Genomic DNA, 16,299 nt, shown 5'->3' on the forward strand with positions numbered 1-16,299 from the left:
TTTCAATGTTACTGTTCCTTTAAGTAAGAGCTAACGCATGCCCGTCCGCGCTCCCGGTTGCGCACGCGCGTTCCCATTTGCGCACGACCGGGTGCATTGCCCGACGGTGCATGAAAACTTGGACGCGAACATGTACACATTTTGTAAGATACCTGGCAGTGGAAGGGTTAATCTCCTCATTAACTCTCCCTCCTCCTATTCCGCTGTCCACAGCTGAGTGTAGTCTGGATTTGCAGCCAGCCTTCCTCTATATAGCGTCACATGCTTACTGGGCTGAACCAACGTGGACGTTTCAAGGGGAGTATGGATTTCAGGAGTGGTTGGTTCCAGATGGAAGTGCGGCAGCTCCAGACAAGAGAAGGGTTAAAGTTGTGAATGGTGCGGGGAGTCGCACAGGCAAATAGCTAGAGCACAAGCAGAAGGCTGGCACTGAGCTGTGTCTGAGCGGAGCAGACGTAGAGACGCGAGTAAAAGCTGCAGAGAACGGGCTCCTGATACAATGGCTGCATTTACTATGTGGGGGCGGCCTGCTGGGAAGACACGACCAACTGCAACACAATGGGATAATCAATAAAAGGAATCTGCAGCAATATTTCACAAGTTCCAGCGCTCCCCCTTCCTCCGCTACACTCCAGAGTTACTGCTCGATGTAACCCAGCCCAGTCCAGCAGGGGTAAATAAACACAGTGAGGAGAAGCAGCAGCAGTAGCCGCCGGCTGGGCTGGGTGAGAGCAAACGCTGCTGCTGACACAGAGTAACATTTCATTTGAATGACAAGTCGGTATCACACTGGTACCTCCCGGTACAGGTGCAAATAGCCGGTGCGCTGCTACAGTCTGATACAGTCTGATACAGTCTGCTTGTGATTGGTATGTCCGACGCTTCCCCAGACTGCCAGATGGACGAGGAGGAGAGACACCGAGACAAGCTTCCTCCAATCCTGTGCGCAGCCTCTGGGGTAATTATCTGCCTGTGTGATCTCTTGTCCTCTCCTTCAGGGACCTGCACACCTGTGGCACCAAACTCCCCTTCCCATCCATTTCCCATTACTTTCTGCTCAACCTTCCGCTCGCTTTCCTGCTCTGCTGCAACTGCCACATCTGCCTAACTGTCATTAGTGGGGTGCCAGCAGGGACCAGCTCTGTGTATTGGGGGCATAAAGAACTCCTGATGTGTTGCACAGAAGTACCTCTTGTGTAAGAACAGAGGACTATCTTTACCCAAGTAGAAAAGAGAATTCTCCACTATTGTTTTTGGAAAAAATCCTTGGAGAACTTTGTAGGGAGTTCTCTTTCCTCCCTTTGATGCATATACATGTTTGTATTCAAACAGATGTTGTTGATCTACATCCCTAAGCATCAACCCTTCAGCATCAGACAGTTGGGGGATACTGGGAGTTGTAGCTCAGCAACAGCTGGAGAGTAGCAAGTTGTATTTTGCCATAAGCCGATGCCAATGAGACCTGGTTTAGCTGCATTCAGACACAACGTTTGAAAGACGTGTCCAGCTTGTTGCTTTTTAGCTTTTGCTGAACTTAAACTCCCATATGTACAATGCATACAACAAAGACTTTGGTTGGGCTTTTTCTTGTACAACCTATTGTGGTTCATTGGCTAATTCTCATTAAAGCAGTTTTTTGGGGTTTTGGCACTCCAGTTCTCTCTGCTCTAATTCCATATTGACTAAAGGTGGCCACAGACGTTAAGATTTTTCGACCAATTTTCGGGCTTTTCCAACAAGCTTGTCAAATTATCATGAGGTTAGTGGGCACCGAACGATCGTGCAGCTAGGGATTTTCGTTCAGAAAATCGGTCGTTCAGGTTAGTAAATTTTCATTGGAGTGCAATTTATCCACCTATGACTAAGGGGGTTATTTACTAAACTCCGAATGCAAAAATCACGAAAAAATTGAGATTTTTTTTTTTTTCATAAAATGGACTTTAAAAAAAAAATCACAAATGTTTCGGAATTTATTAAACCCTGAGGATGCAAAAGTACGATTCTGAAAATCCGACACCTCAGACATGTTGAGGTTGCAAATAAGTCAATGGGAGAAGTCCCAATGATTTTGATGTGCTCTGGGATTCGTGCAATAACCTGAAGTTTTTGGGCAAAAAGCATAAGAAGTTTTTGGGTGATAAAATTGTGAAATTTGGAGGAAAAATAAGCAAAAATCGTGAAAATCTGATTTTTTTTTCTCGCAAAGTGAAAATGTAATAATAAATAAGCGTAAAAAAACTTGAGCGGATTTTATCTGAGTTTGTAGCAGAAAATATTGAGATAAATTCAAACTTTGATAAATAACCCCCTAAGTGTTTGTAACACGAAATGCATAAGGCTCTATCTGTGGACATAAACTTTTTCTACTTGATTTTATCTGCCTGGTGGAAGAATGCCTTTATTTCGAGTGCCTGCTCCACATGTTTTTCAAAATGTATCCACTTGTTTGCAGGGCCAAGCAGGCAGCTTCCCTGGTCTTTTATGTTGATGGACAAATCGTAAATTTAAACGATCGGTTCAGGTTGTACAATAACAAAAAGGTCTTTTAAAAATCTTAACAACTATGGCCACCTTTACAGTTGTACTATGCAAGGAGGTAGACTAATGGTACAGTGATACAAATTACAGAATGATCACCCTGGTTCTAAACATTCTGCATAATTGATCCGATACCTTTGATAGAAAGTTAAATATTATCTGCTACAGTACAGAGCCTCTTGACAAAGTCACAGAAATAGCTGTCCTCCTTGCAACAAGTCCTAACTTAAACAGGTAACCTAGTTAAAGGGAGTTTTTCACCTTTACATTAACTTTTTTGGTCTGTTTTTTTTCATTATTTCCCTTGTCTCTTTGCAGCTTTCAAATGGGGGGGTCATTGACCCCAGCAGCCAATTTAATTGTTATTGTTACTTTTTATTACTTATCTTTCTACTCAAGCTGTCACTCATTTAAACTGTTTTCTAGTTGCTAAGGTAAATTTGACCATGGCAACCAGCTAGCTGCTGAAATTGCAAACTGGAGAGCTGTTGGGCAAGCAAAACACAGCAAAAAATGTAAAAATGAAGGCATTTTACAAATTGTCGCAGAATTGCATTATTTGAAATGTTAATGTAAAGGTGAACGACCTCTGATTGCTAAGGGCTGCAACCCAAGAGGTTCCGCTGCAGCTGAAGCATTTTCTCCACCTTGATTCCTTGCCAAAAAAAGCGAAACCGTCAATTTATATAAATATATATATTTTTATAATTATTAACATACGTAAGTGAAGTGAAAGTAAGTGATTTCATGATCAGCCATTCAGCTAATTATCCATTAAAGAGGTTGTTCACCTTTAAATTAACTTTTAGTATGACGTAGAGTGATATTCTGAGACAATTTGCAATTTGTTTTAATTTTTTATTGTGTTTTTTGAGTTTAGCTTTTTATTCAGCAGCTCTCCAGTTTGCAATTTCAGCAATCTGGTTGCTAGGCTATGGGTTATCCTAGCAACCATGCATTGATTTGAATAAATTCAGGAATATGAATAGAAGAGGGCCTGAATAAAAATATGAGTAATAACAAGTAGCAATAACAATACATTTATAGCTTTACAGAGCATTTGTTTTTTAGATGGGGTCAGTGACCCCAGTCTGAAATCTGGAAAGAGTCAAAAGAAAAAGACAAATAATTCAAAAACTATAAAAAATAAATAATGAAGACCAATTGAAAAGTGGCTTAGAATTGGCCATGTAACATAATAAAAGTTAACCTAAAAATGTTTCATTAACAGTCTTCTTATTCATTATTCACTTCATTATTACAGTACATCCTCTGCACAGAACATTCTAGTGTAAAGGTTGCTGTAGATCTTTGCAGACAGGGGAGCAGGTATTGAAGGAATGTTAATACTTTCCAGTGATTATTTTTTTTCACTGATCTCCCCCAACCCCTATGTAATATGGTTGTTATGAGTGCAGAATGTGCTTGAGTCAGCAGAGGAAAGGGCTGAGTAAAAGGCTAAATTGGTACTCACTGATGCAATTATTTCTCCTCTTTGGAGAGAAGACCAAATCCCTGTTGGTGCTTAGCTGGTCAGAACAGGGGGGTCTGCTCATTTGTACAGCTCTGTTAAAAGTTCTGCTGCAATCAATAAAGTTTTACCTATATATATATATATATATATATATATATGAGTCATGAATATCCTGTAAATTATATAATGTATAAAGTACCCCCTCTTGTAAATTACAAGGATATTATAAGTTACCGAGGAGTTTCATGACCATATAAAAACACGAGGCCAAAGGCCTTCTAATATCCTCATATTTTGCAACAGGGGGTACTTTATTTATTATAATACACAAGTTTCTGTGAGTCTTGTGACAGAAATGACATCACTACTCACCGTTTATAACTGATGACATCAGTACTCCCCTTTTATAAGGATATAATTTACAAGATATTCATAGCTTTTGTGTATTATACCCTTATAAATGCTGCTTAGTGATGTTATCGGTTATAATCAGAGCTTCATGATGGCATTACTGTCACATGACTCACTAAAACTTGTGTATTATAATAAATATTAAAGGCCTTCAGCGTAGTGTTTTTATGTTGTCATGGAACTCCTCAGTAACTTGTAATATCGTTATATTTTACAAGAGGGGGTACTTTATTCACTTAATATATTCAGTGCAGCCCTTCTAGCTGGATTTTTCAGTAGTATACCTGATTTTTCAACGGATGTGGCAGTTTTAACATTGTATAGATACCTTTTTAAATGCTTCTGATGACCCTTTAAGTGTCATAGATTGTTCTATAATGCCGCTGCCATTACTGCTTATGTTTCTTTATGCCTCTTTGCCATGCTTTGTGTGTTCTGGGAACAAATGGTATGGGCAGATCAAAAACTTCCAGCACACAAAGGATTTATGCTGCTACTGAATAGTGTTTGCTTGGGCACAGAATATGTTTAATTTGTTATGGTAAATGTACAGGTGGAAGAATGCATGAATAACCAAATAGCCAAAGGCTATTGATGCAACTGTGATCCTAGAAGAGCATCATTTGTTGCTGGTTGACAAGATGGCTGATACCCTTTTGCTGGCTGACTTGGGCAGCACAATTTTGCCTGGGGGAGGGGTAACTGCATGACCCTATGCTCCCCAGCAAAAACTGTCCATGTGTGCACCCCCCCCTCAATTATTATATTTCATGATTACTAAAAAAAAACAAACAGGTTGGCCAGCATGGCCATGGGCAGGTTAGGGCCAGGAAAAAATCAGGTATTCAGAATTGAATAACTCTATTCAGGGTTGGACTGGTCCAGCAGAACACCAGGAGAAAAAACACTGGGCTCAGTGGTACTAGATGTTACTGGGGCCCACACCGGATTTATCTAAGGGCCCCCAAAATATCCAGAGTTTGTCTTGTTTTGCCAATATATATTGAAATTTCTCATTTATTATGGCCTCATGGGCCCCTATACCTCCTGGGCCTCCCTGCAGGTGCAGCGTCTGCTTCCTCTGTAGTTGCGCCCCTGGCTGGCCCGCTCCCCTGCCTGGGCCACTGCATCAAAAATTAATTTTTTTCAAACTCGACTTAACTCCAATTCATGAATTTGGCAAATTTACTAATAATGAAACTCTGGGGGGGGAAAAAAGGGATAAAAAATTTTGTTTTTTTTGCTGCTTTGGGGCATAATAAATCTCTAAAAATTTGAGTATATTTCTCCTCTAAAAATTTGAGTATGTAGTGAAAAAAACTCAAATCTTTAGAGAAAACAAAACTTGACCTTTAATAAATATACCCCTGAATGTAGTAGCCTATAGCACCCAATCAGCACTTGTACATTTAACAGGATAAGACACAAAGTTTGTCCTGGCCCTGTCACTCATAGCAACCAGTGAGATTTGTGATCATTCCGTTTCCTTACTTTCTAAATCTATTTCACAACTGTGCCAAGAACACTTTTTTTTCCCCTCCCTATCTCTGCTCTTTCGAGGTCTAGAGTTGCTATACATGTTAATATTTGCAGTTTTTATGTGCTTTTTATTACTTAGACAAGAACACTAGGTAGAAGCTGTACCATACAATATTAGTACATTGAGTGAGTTTTTCTCAGTGGAAATTAGCAGGCAAGCGTTTCCTCAATAAAAGACACAAAAGTTTGCCCAGGTGCGTAACCCATAGTAACCAATAATATATTTGCAAAAGGCCACCAGTAAATGCTACCTGCTGATGGGTTGCTGTACATTTAGGGGCAGATTTATCATGGGTCGAATTTCCAAGTTTAAAATACTTCGAATTTAAATACTTTGAAGGATCGATCGAAGGATTTTAATTTGATGTGTAAAGACTTGGAAAAGGTTTGTAGAACGTCCCCATAGGCTAACATAGCAATTCGGCAGGTTTAATTTGGTTCAAAGTTTTTTTTAAAGAGACAGTACTTCGAATGGTCGAATATTCAAACTATTTTTAGTTCAAATCGAATTCGAAGTAAATTCTAGTCGTAGTATCCTATTCGATGGTCGAAGTATTCAAAAAATTACTTAGAATTTTCGAATTTTTTTGACTTCGAAATTCCCTCGAATTCACTTCGACCTTTGATAAATCTGCCCCTTAGTGTAAACTTTACATATTTTATTACATAACCCCAGAAGTAGTGATGCATTTCATTGTGCGCAGTAGATCCCGAGTGATCGTAATCCTTGGAGGGGCTGGGAGCATTTTTTTATTTTTATAAGTATGTATATTCCGTGCTATTGCTGCTTTCACTCATTCCACTACAGTTGTGAATGTTGGGCTGAATATCCCCCACATTTGCTCCTATCAAATCTTGTGTATAGTCTAAAAAAAAAAATAAAGTAAAGCCCGAAAATCTTTGGGATACACTATGCACTATTTTTTTTTTTTTTACTTAAACAGCTACCTACAAGCATGACTGCCCCACAATGTTGGGTATCCATTATTTACTGACACTAGATCTCAGGGGTTATCCCCCCCCCCATGTTGAAATAAATCTGTGTGCCGGTTCTGTATGTGGGTTGGTGTTTTGCAGAAGTTGCCGGTCCCACCAGAACTGGAATATTTATTTGAGAGGAACAGGGTGTGCCTGTTGCTAATAGTATTTTTTTTTACTTAAAACAAATCACTTTAAGAAAGAGTTACATTCCAATCCTTAATTTATTCATTAAGTACTGTATTACGTTGAAATTTACTTTGTGATTCTTCCAGCATGTTTTTTTTAATTTATCATTAGAGGTGGTTCAACTTTAAGCTAACTTTTGGTATGTTATAAAATGGCTAAACCTAAGCTACTTTTCAATTGGCTTTACATTTTCTTTATTTTTTTTTTATAGTTTTTGAATTATTTGCATTCTTCTGACTCTTTCCAGCTTTCAAACAGGAGTCACTGACTCCATCTAAAATAACAAATACTCTGTAAGTTTACAAATGTATTGTTATTACTACTTTCCAGTCTCTTATTAAAATCAATGCATGGTCGCTAGGGTAGTTTGGACCCTAGCAACCAGATTGCTGAGATTGGCTGAGTGAAATTTTTTGCCTCACAAATGACACCTAAAAAATTTGTCTTTGCAACAAAAAAAAACATTATTGCCCTTAGACTTCAATGCATTTTGGCAAATTTTCACAAAGCAAAATGGGTCAAATTCGCCCATCCCTACTCTCTACATCATACTTAAATTGCATTTAAAGGTCAACAACTCTAAATCTGCATTGTCTTTTTGTGCCCCTTGCTACATGTTCGGGAACATATACTTCCTTTTATATCCAGTTTTCACCTAATGTGCACTGTGGATTATGTATTTTGAGTTCTTACTGAGTTTTCTGTGTGGTGTATAGTATCTTGCAAGTACTGGACTTACTGGGAGCATTGACTGAACTTTGAGGAAACCACTTAAAATTCTATGTGCAAAATGATGAAACGTTGAGTATGCAAATCCGGGCGCAAACTTTCCTTCCTGTTGTTGATTAAAAGTGAAGTTTTTTTTTCTTCTGTGTTCCACGGAAAAAGGAAAGTTATGGCATGTTGCTATGGGAATCAGGGCTGGAATGTGGCCCTCGTCAGTCCTTGATTGATGGCGTTAGCTCATCCCTTAGCATAAAAATGTGTAAAAGCCCTGCTACAAAAATAAACCATTTACGTAAATGTTTAAAGCTAACATCGTTATGAAAATCCAGTTACCACCAAACAAGCGGGCTTTGTAGTTTTTATAGGATACATATTTAAAAGAAAGAAGCTATTCGGAAAACTTCCAGCATATTTGCACTTTATGAAGCATAGTAACATCCTACAGCTGCTGCTATCGGCACGTGATCTCCTCTGTCTACTGGTGCGACACAGTGAGCAACCCTGTATTTTCATTATATGAGCCTTTAGCTGGCATTTATGGTTAAGCCATTGCCTGTAAAGTGGAAAATATCCTTTCTGAGAATGTGAACTATTCAGTAATACCCAGACAACCGGCCGTTAATTGATGCTGTGACATTCCCATTGGCTGGTAGGTTATTGAGACGAATGGAGACACAAATATATGTTCTCATAAGGAAAATGTCTGTAATGGAAAATGACTCTTCAAACAGGCTTGCACAACAGTGTGAAAGAAAGGTGTCAGCGGGGTTCTTCTATACCCTACTTTTTTCCAGCATACCAAAGGTCTATAAATAAGATGTAGGGTAACTTTCTGATTTTAGAAATGGAATGAGTTGTCCCCAATGTATAATAATTAAGGAACCTGGGTTCTAACAAGTAATACACCCCAAATACATAATTAACTTGAAAGGTAATTGTTGGGCAAAAAATATTAACCAAAGGTGCGGGCCACACCCCTTACCACCAAGGGCACACCCCGTATATCACTCAGTGGGCTGACTTCTTTTGCGTTTGAGTAATTCTTAAATGCATTTCAGCAGCAGGGGTAAATCAAGATTAGGTTGCAAATTACTGACAGTGGGTGACTCCTGAAAAATGTGGGTGAATTGGTTTGTTTGACACTGCTTGATCTGGAAAGTTAAATAATTCATCTATTGCTTTGTATAACTGAATGCAAATTTTGTTCCCTCAAATTTGTATATGGTTTACAATATGGAATTTGGATATGGTTTAGCATTGAGCTGAATCTTTGGTGGAGGTTTTGGCCAAATCAAAGATTTGGTCCACCCCGGTTTAGTATATTAAGAAATAATGCAAAGGAAACCTTAGGGTGGACAGGGGCCATGAAAATGCTGTGGTCCGCCACCCCTACTCCAGATTAAAGAAAAGGTGCAATAGGGCTGAAATATAAGGTTCTGCTGAATAATATGCATGCTGTGTATGTATGTATACTGTATTGTATACTGTATATTTTATGTCTTTGTAATGGAATAAGGCCCTGTTTTTCATATAGATCTGGGGAAGAGATTCCCCCTTGATTGTCTTTATCTTCTTGAGTTCACAGGAAGAGAGGAATCTTGGGTCATGGTATGGAACATTTTATAGATATGGTGAAAGTTAAAGCATTGCTTTCACACAAGACATCTCCCAACTAGGTGCCATTGTTTTTCTTGGCTGAAATTCTGTATTTTACAGGTGTATGTATTGAAATTGGCACTTGCTTGTTTCAGTCCTATGTGACAAGCTCACACTTAAGACGCTTCAAGGGGAAGTAATGTGCATAAGTCAATACACATTTTAGTATGGTTGATTTTCCAGCTGGATTGACAAAACAATAACTGTCTATAAATGTTATAGGCAGTTATTTAATGTATCCCACCTCTTCTGAACTAACTTGGGCTTCCACTATTCCTTTCCGGGTTTAGCATACTATTTGTTGCTATCAGTCTCTTAAAGCTTCTGGTCATATTTATTTATTTATTTTTGTCTCATGTGAGTGTGAGTGAGTCTTTCTCTGTGCAGCTGCGCGTGCACATTAGAGTGAAAAGCCGAACTTTAACTAAGAATTTGGCTTTTTCATTCTACTGCACATGCGTCTGCCTCGTGAAATTTGAAGAAAGAAGAAGCCGGAAGAGAATCTATCCGTGGTGCTCACTGGAATAACCCCGTGCCGGCGCAGTTTTCTCCTGATAGGACTTAGGGTTTCAGATAAGTCAATACAATCACTTGAGGGTGCCTAACATTTGGCATTTTAAGTTGTATAGATCTTAAAAAACAAACAAACTGCAAAATAGCTCAAAATCAATCTAAAAAAAAGTCTGGCAGGTTAATTGTACAAAAAGAAACACCCTTTTTTAATACCTGCAGATGGTGAGTTGAAGGTTCAAAGAAATACACATCATGTTCTCCATTGGTGGTAGTCTTGTCCCACAGAAGAGTGGAACTTTCCCTTGTTGTACTTGTATCTGTTATCTGAATTGCATGAAACTGGTGGTGATCAGTTGTTTCAGAAGATTATTTATATTGGTAATCTGGATATGTTTGATATTATATGCAATTTTGTAGTGACTCCATAAAAATGTTGCCACTAATGGAACACATACGATTTTATTCTCTAATCATAAAAAATCTATGGTGTAATTTATAGATTATTATCCGCTATACCATATCCACCAGATATTTTCAGGGGGTATATTTTTCTACATAGGTCTGCAAATAAAATCGAGATTTGCGCTGTAGATTAAGTCTTAGCTATTTATAAAAGGATTAATTTCTCCAAAAATTGAGGTTCATGATAACCATACCCTGAGCCTGCATTTTAACAGAGTGGGATTATTGATTATCATGGTTAGAACTTTATGTCCAGACCTATGATTTTCAGCACAAAATGATTGATATTCTCTTGGCAGCTTCCTTTATGAATTTGAAATTGTAATAATTATAATGTTTTAGGCTTTTACTACAGAGGAGTTTGGGATGCCCTGGCAAACGCTAACTCTAATTTGTGATTATGGCTGGTAGTACCTATTGAGAGACCTTCCATCCCACTACCAAATCACACCACTGCATTATCCTTCTCAGTACTGACCAGTCTACCATACTAGTTTGGGAAAATCAGAATAAAGCTGCAAGAGGGCACAAACTTGTACCACTTGTTCACATTTTCCAAGCAATCACATCTATGAGCATGCCCAGTTGATGCTAGGTATATGAATAGTCTCCAAGTCTCTATGCTTTTGGTGCATCATCACTGGAAAGAGAAAATCAAGTGGTGCAAGTTGGTCCCGCCAACCCCAATCTACTGCTCAACTTTTTATGGACATGTAAGGTCAATGGGTCAGTATTGGGTGGGGGTACAATGGTGCCATTCGGGAAGGGTGGAGAGAGGCCTCACCGTGGGTTCTGTACAACTGAGGGGTGTATACATCAAGCATCCAGATTACATACAAACAGGATTTTCTGTAAGTGTATCTGCTTCTTTTTATATCTGTTTGTGAAATAGCTTTTAACTGGAGCTAAGCTAGTGATGAAACTATGTACTGTACTGGGTGCATGGAGTGGCAGCTTCTGGACCTTTTACTCAGATTTGCCTATTTACTGGGCTGCCGCTTCTCAGAATACATTATTTTTGTGCTTCTCTTGCTACCCTCTCTCCTTAAATCCCTTTTTTCAAACATACAAAATCGAGGAGTTTATAGGAGCAGGGGGGGGCATCCAATTCAGTCATTTGTTGACAAAAGCTGAGCAAAACCATATAAGCCCCCTTAGCAGCCTATATGGTGCAGCCAGGAGTGAGAAGGAAGTGGCTGACCTCAGGCACTTAACTCATTATGTGCAACAGCCCTTGCTTCTAGTGAATTATGTTGTCTGCTGTGTGCTAGGAAGACAGACCACCCACATCTTCTCAGAAGTGGGAGGCTGAGATCCATCTCAAATCTTGCCAGAGCCTCAGCTGCCACCTCACCTCTGACTCCATGACATAGCTGGGAGGTAGCAGCACACTATGGTCTGATCACTACATGTAGAGCCACATTTGTCAGTGTTTTTGTTATAATGTCCATAAATATAACTCTCTTTTTATTCACACACTGTACTTCTGTTCACACTCACTCCTCGCAAATGGTATGCAGGTAAGTGCCATCCTGGGGAATGTCTTTGTCTCAAACATGTACTACCTGATTTGTGCTTGAGAGCCTTGTTGGCAAATAAATGGTGATATGTGCCTGTTTTTTTGCATTTCGCACCACTTAAAAAGAACCTGTGCCAAAAATGATGGTTTGAGTTCTATGGTCATTATAAGTTCATCTGCCATTGAAGGCTTTTTTTCACTGAACATATAGGTTACTCAAAGAATACAACCAATAACCAATACAAGAGGTAAAGAGGACCCTTCCCAAAGCTTGCCACGGTAGAGTCTATAATGCGCCACACAATGTTGTAATATCTTTTTGGGGGAGCTATAACACAGTTGCTCCCCTGTGATGCCCCATCAAGTCCGTCCTACAGCTCTAGGCCCATTAGGTTCTCAAAGGGACAGAGGGAAACCCCTCTCCAACATCCTAAAAATACTTTGTGCCTATTATTAATTAATCATTTTTTGTTGTTATTTCTGGCACTAAACTGAAAACACAACAAATATGAAAATGAAACAAGTTTCCTGTCTCTTTGTGGTTCTGCAAAACATAGAAGATTATTAGAACTGATTATCAGTCCACTGGAAGCCCTCTAATAATGAACTGCTCAAAGGCTTCAGCAAATGTACCTTGGTTATAAAGATTGAAAAGAATGAGGAAAAATTTGGAAAATTTGATTTTTTTTTTTTTTTAAAGAATGGATGGAATACATGTTCAGCACAAGTCCTATTTATCAAGTTCATTTTTAGCAAAGGTGTTTTTAGGTGTATTCTGTCCCTTTAATCCATCTCTGCCCATGCATTGCAAAACAAGGGGCCAGCTGTAGTGATTAAATCAGTGCCTACTCATATTGTCATGTGGCTGCATTAGTGATAATTAATTGTGTTCACATTTTTGTTTTTTAGTTGTTAATACCACCCACCCCAATTTTAGAGGAATGTGAGCCACCTAATTAAATTAAAGGGCAAATATACTTGGCAGAAACAACATTGAGTATCCCTATCTCTACTCTCATGCATTTTAACGAAACCCAAATCAATTCTCCTGCATAAAATGCACACAAATGGATCACATGATTTAGTTTTCAATTAAGCTAGAAATTTTTAGAATTGGTTGATGGTCTGTGAAAATTACTACACTGGGTTTTTAACACCAAACTGCTGACTAGCTGTAGAACACAAGGCTAAGCACCATTTAAAAGAACATTGAGGACACCTTGCTTTTTTTTCGTTTTGAGTTTGTTTTTTACCCTGAGCCCCAGTCAGCCATGGGTCTTCCCCTTTTTATGCTGGACACGTCACATATTAGCACCATGGCTACTTAGGGGAGGGAGAGTGGTTGCCGGGTGCTCTGTTGCAGCTTTTGTCTTCTATGTGCTGTCAACTTTCTTTTAACTCCCCCATGACCATCATTTCTGCACCCCCTCTACTTAGCAACCAGCCATGGTCATCATTCCATTGCTTTTCTAAGCTTGCTACTCTCCTTTGGAAAGCACTTGTATGTATTCAATATAGCATTTTTTATCATTCGCACTAATTGTGTAGGATTTAGCAAACCTATCATCCTATGTTATAGAATGGCTAATTTTAAGCTAACTTTTCCCTCTGCCTTCATTTCTCCTTTTTCTAGTATTTCAATTATTTGCCTTCTTCTTCTGACTCTTTCCAGCTTTCAAATGGGTTCTTAAAACAAATGCTCTGTACAGCTACAAATTTAGAGTTATTGAATCTTTATTACTCCTTTTTATTCATTTATTCATATTCAACTCTCTCATTCAGATCAATGCTGGTTTCTAAGGTAATTTGAACCCTAGCACAAATCCTAAAAAAAATGAAAACCATTTGCAAATTGTCTCAGAATATCATGGTCTACATCATACTAAAAGTTAATTTAAAAGTGAAGAACCCCTTTAAGTTCATACTTCTGACATAATTGACCGGTTCACTGGCAGCCTGAATACCTCAATTAAGGGTAACTTAATTCAGGAAAAATTAAAAAAATGTTACTTAGCCTTTAGTTCCCCCCCCCCCTTTCTCTAAAAAACTCTATGAGGTTATCCCCCCACTTCTGTATTTTTTTTAAAAAAAATTCTAGTAGTGGTATGCGAGTTGAGAAATTTTCGACCCCCTTTCAACCCTTATCCGGCCCAGCACACCGTTCCACCTCTATTATACATCCATTATCCGGAAACCCATTATCCAGAAAGCTCCGAATTACAGGAAGGCCATCTCCTATAGACTCCATTTTAATCAAATAAGCCAGAATTTTAAAAATGATTTCCTTTTGCGCTGTAATGATAAAACAATACCTTGTACTTGATCCAAACTAAGATATAATTAATCCTTATTGGAAGCAAAACCAGCCTATTAGGTTTATTTATGGGCAGATTTCTCAAAGGTTGAATTTTGTTTTTACTCTAATAAATTCGAAAGTACTCACATCTCGAATGGGAAGTTATTTATGAAAAAACTTGATTGAATGGGAACGATCCGAAAATTTTTTTCGTATTCAAATTGAATAAACAGGAAGGCTATTAACATGTTCACAAGGGTCAATGGACCTCTGCCAATGACTTGTGAATGAATTTGGCAGGTTTTAGGTTGCGAATATTCGAATTCGAATTGTTTCCATAGTCGAGGTGTGTTAAATATCACATTCAAATTGATATTTGAATTGGGGGATTAAAATTCGAATGTGTGAATTTTGACACCAAAATTAATTTTAATTTACTATTTGACCCTTAATAAATCTACCCCTTAATGTATACAAGATTTTGTAGACTTAAGGCAAGGCGATCCAAATTAATAAAGATCCCTTATCTGGAAAATCCCAGGGCCTGAGCATTCTGGATAACAGATCCCATACCCTGGCCTTTCAGCTTGGAACACAGTCCCTGTTATTCTCCATATTTACATTGTCTCATAGAACTTTCTGAGCAAGATAATCCTTAGTCTTCACAGTTATTGTGCCAGCTGTTCGTTAACCAAAAAAAACAAAAAACGCTGCTTTGTTGCAGAAGGCAAGAGCCGATTGGTGTAAAAAGTTTTAAGGGGGAATAGGAATTTCCACTGTTTGCCAAGATGGTTCTTGGACCTCCATCTACCTTAACCTGAACAGATTTAATTTACTTGCATTCCTGATCCACCCATCTGATGCTTTTCCCTTTTGTCTGGCATCACTCATCTTGAACTAGATGGAAGGGCAAGACTGCTTGACAACGCTTTGAACCTGCATTTCAGACAAATAGAACAAAATGTACTATTTTATTTCCTGTTTAATTTCCGAAACTGACTGGATCACATCGGCCCTGGAAAACCTTGTTTCAACAAAGCCTTTCACTTGGCCAAATTGTAGAGTAATGCTTTATCTCACACAAAGTAAATTAAAAACATTGATAAATGACATGTTAATTAAGCGAAAGCAGAAAATCCCTAAGAGAATGGGATTTCCTGTTAAAAATGTATGCTGTTATGTGCATGGACAGTATAGTGATATACTTTTAAAACCTGGTGTAGATTCCAGAGTTTCAGTAATGACATAAAGTTTCCTTTAGAAACATTTTGTTCGTGACAAAGTACCTTTCTGATATCGGGAAAAATAATTTTATTTTCTCTGCTTGTTCTTTTCCAAGTAAAATGCTGTTGTTTTGTACTTAAGGTGGCCATAGACGCAAAGATCCTATCGTACGAATCAAGGATTTGTACGATTTTAGGACCGGTGTGGAGAGTCTCAACGTTTTTCGTCTGGTGGAGATCGGTCGTTTGGTTAATCGGACAGGTTTGATTTTGTCCCGACCGATCCCGCCGGAGCCCATTGCTCTCTCATCGTAATCTTATCGTTCGGCCATAGGACTGAACGTTCAGATTAACCCCGATATAGCCATGCCCGTTAGTGACATATTGGGGAAAGATCGGCTCGTTTGCCGATGTCGCCAAACGAGTGGATCTTTTCGTCAATTGGCCACCTTTATTATGCTGTACATTTCTCCAATGTTCCAAGGTTTGTCTTGTTCGTCAGGAACATTAGTGCTTTATAAGGGACTATCATGGTTTCCATGATACCCTGTCTTTTGCTGTGCCCACTTTCCCACCACTTGCCATTTAGATTTACCAAATGGTCCAAGTCCTTTGATAGCAATGTTTTGTATCTCTAACTATATGCCACACAGACTGCAAGAATAAAGCCCGGAATTGCCTTAATACTTCATGATATTAAGATGGTGCACAGGGCAATAATGGTAATGTTGTGCTACAGGTATGTGATCCGTTAACCCGGAAACCTGTTATCTAG

At 38.7% G+C, this 16,299-nt stretch overlaps 1 protein-coding gene across 1 annotated transcript in view; it reads left to right on the forward strand.

The window, feature by feature from the left end:
- Positions 1-290: 290 nt before the first annotated feature.
- Positions 291-16,299, forward strand: part of hectd2.L (HECT domain containing E3 ubiquitin protein ligase 2 L homeolog) — a 78,631-nt gene continuing 62,622 nt past the window's right edge. Inside the window, exon 1 of the mRNA XM_041568757.1 lies at positions 291-958. Within this exon, the coding sequence (XP_041424691.1) occupies positions 872-958 (87 nt within the window). The 5' untranslated portion in view covers positions 291-871. The remainder of the gene's footprint in view (positions 959-16,299) is intronic.

Source organism: Xenopus laevis, chromosome 7L (assembly GCF_017654675.1).
Source record: "Xenopus laevis strain J_2021 chromosome 7L, Xenopus_laevis_v10.1, whole genome shotgun sequence".
Taxonomy (NCBI): Eukaryota; Metazoa; Chordata; class Amphibia; order Anura; family Pipidae; genus Xenopus; species Xenopus laevis.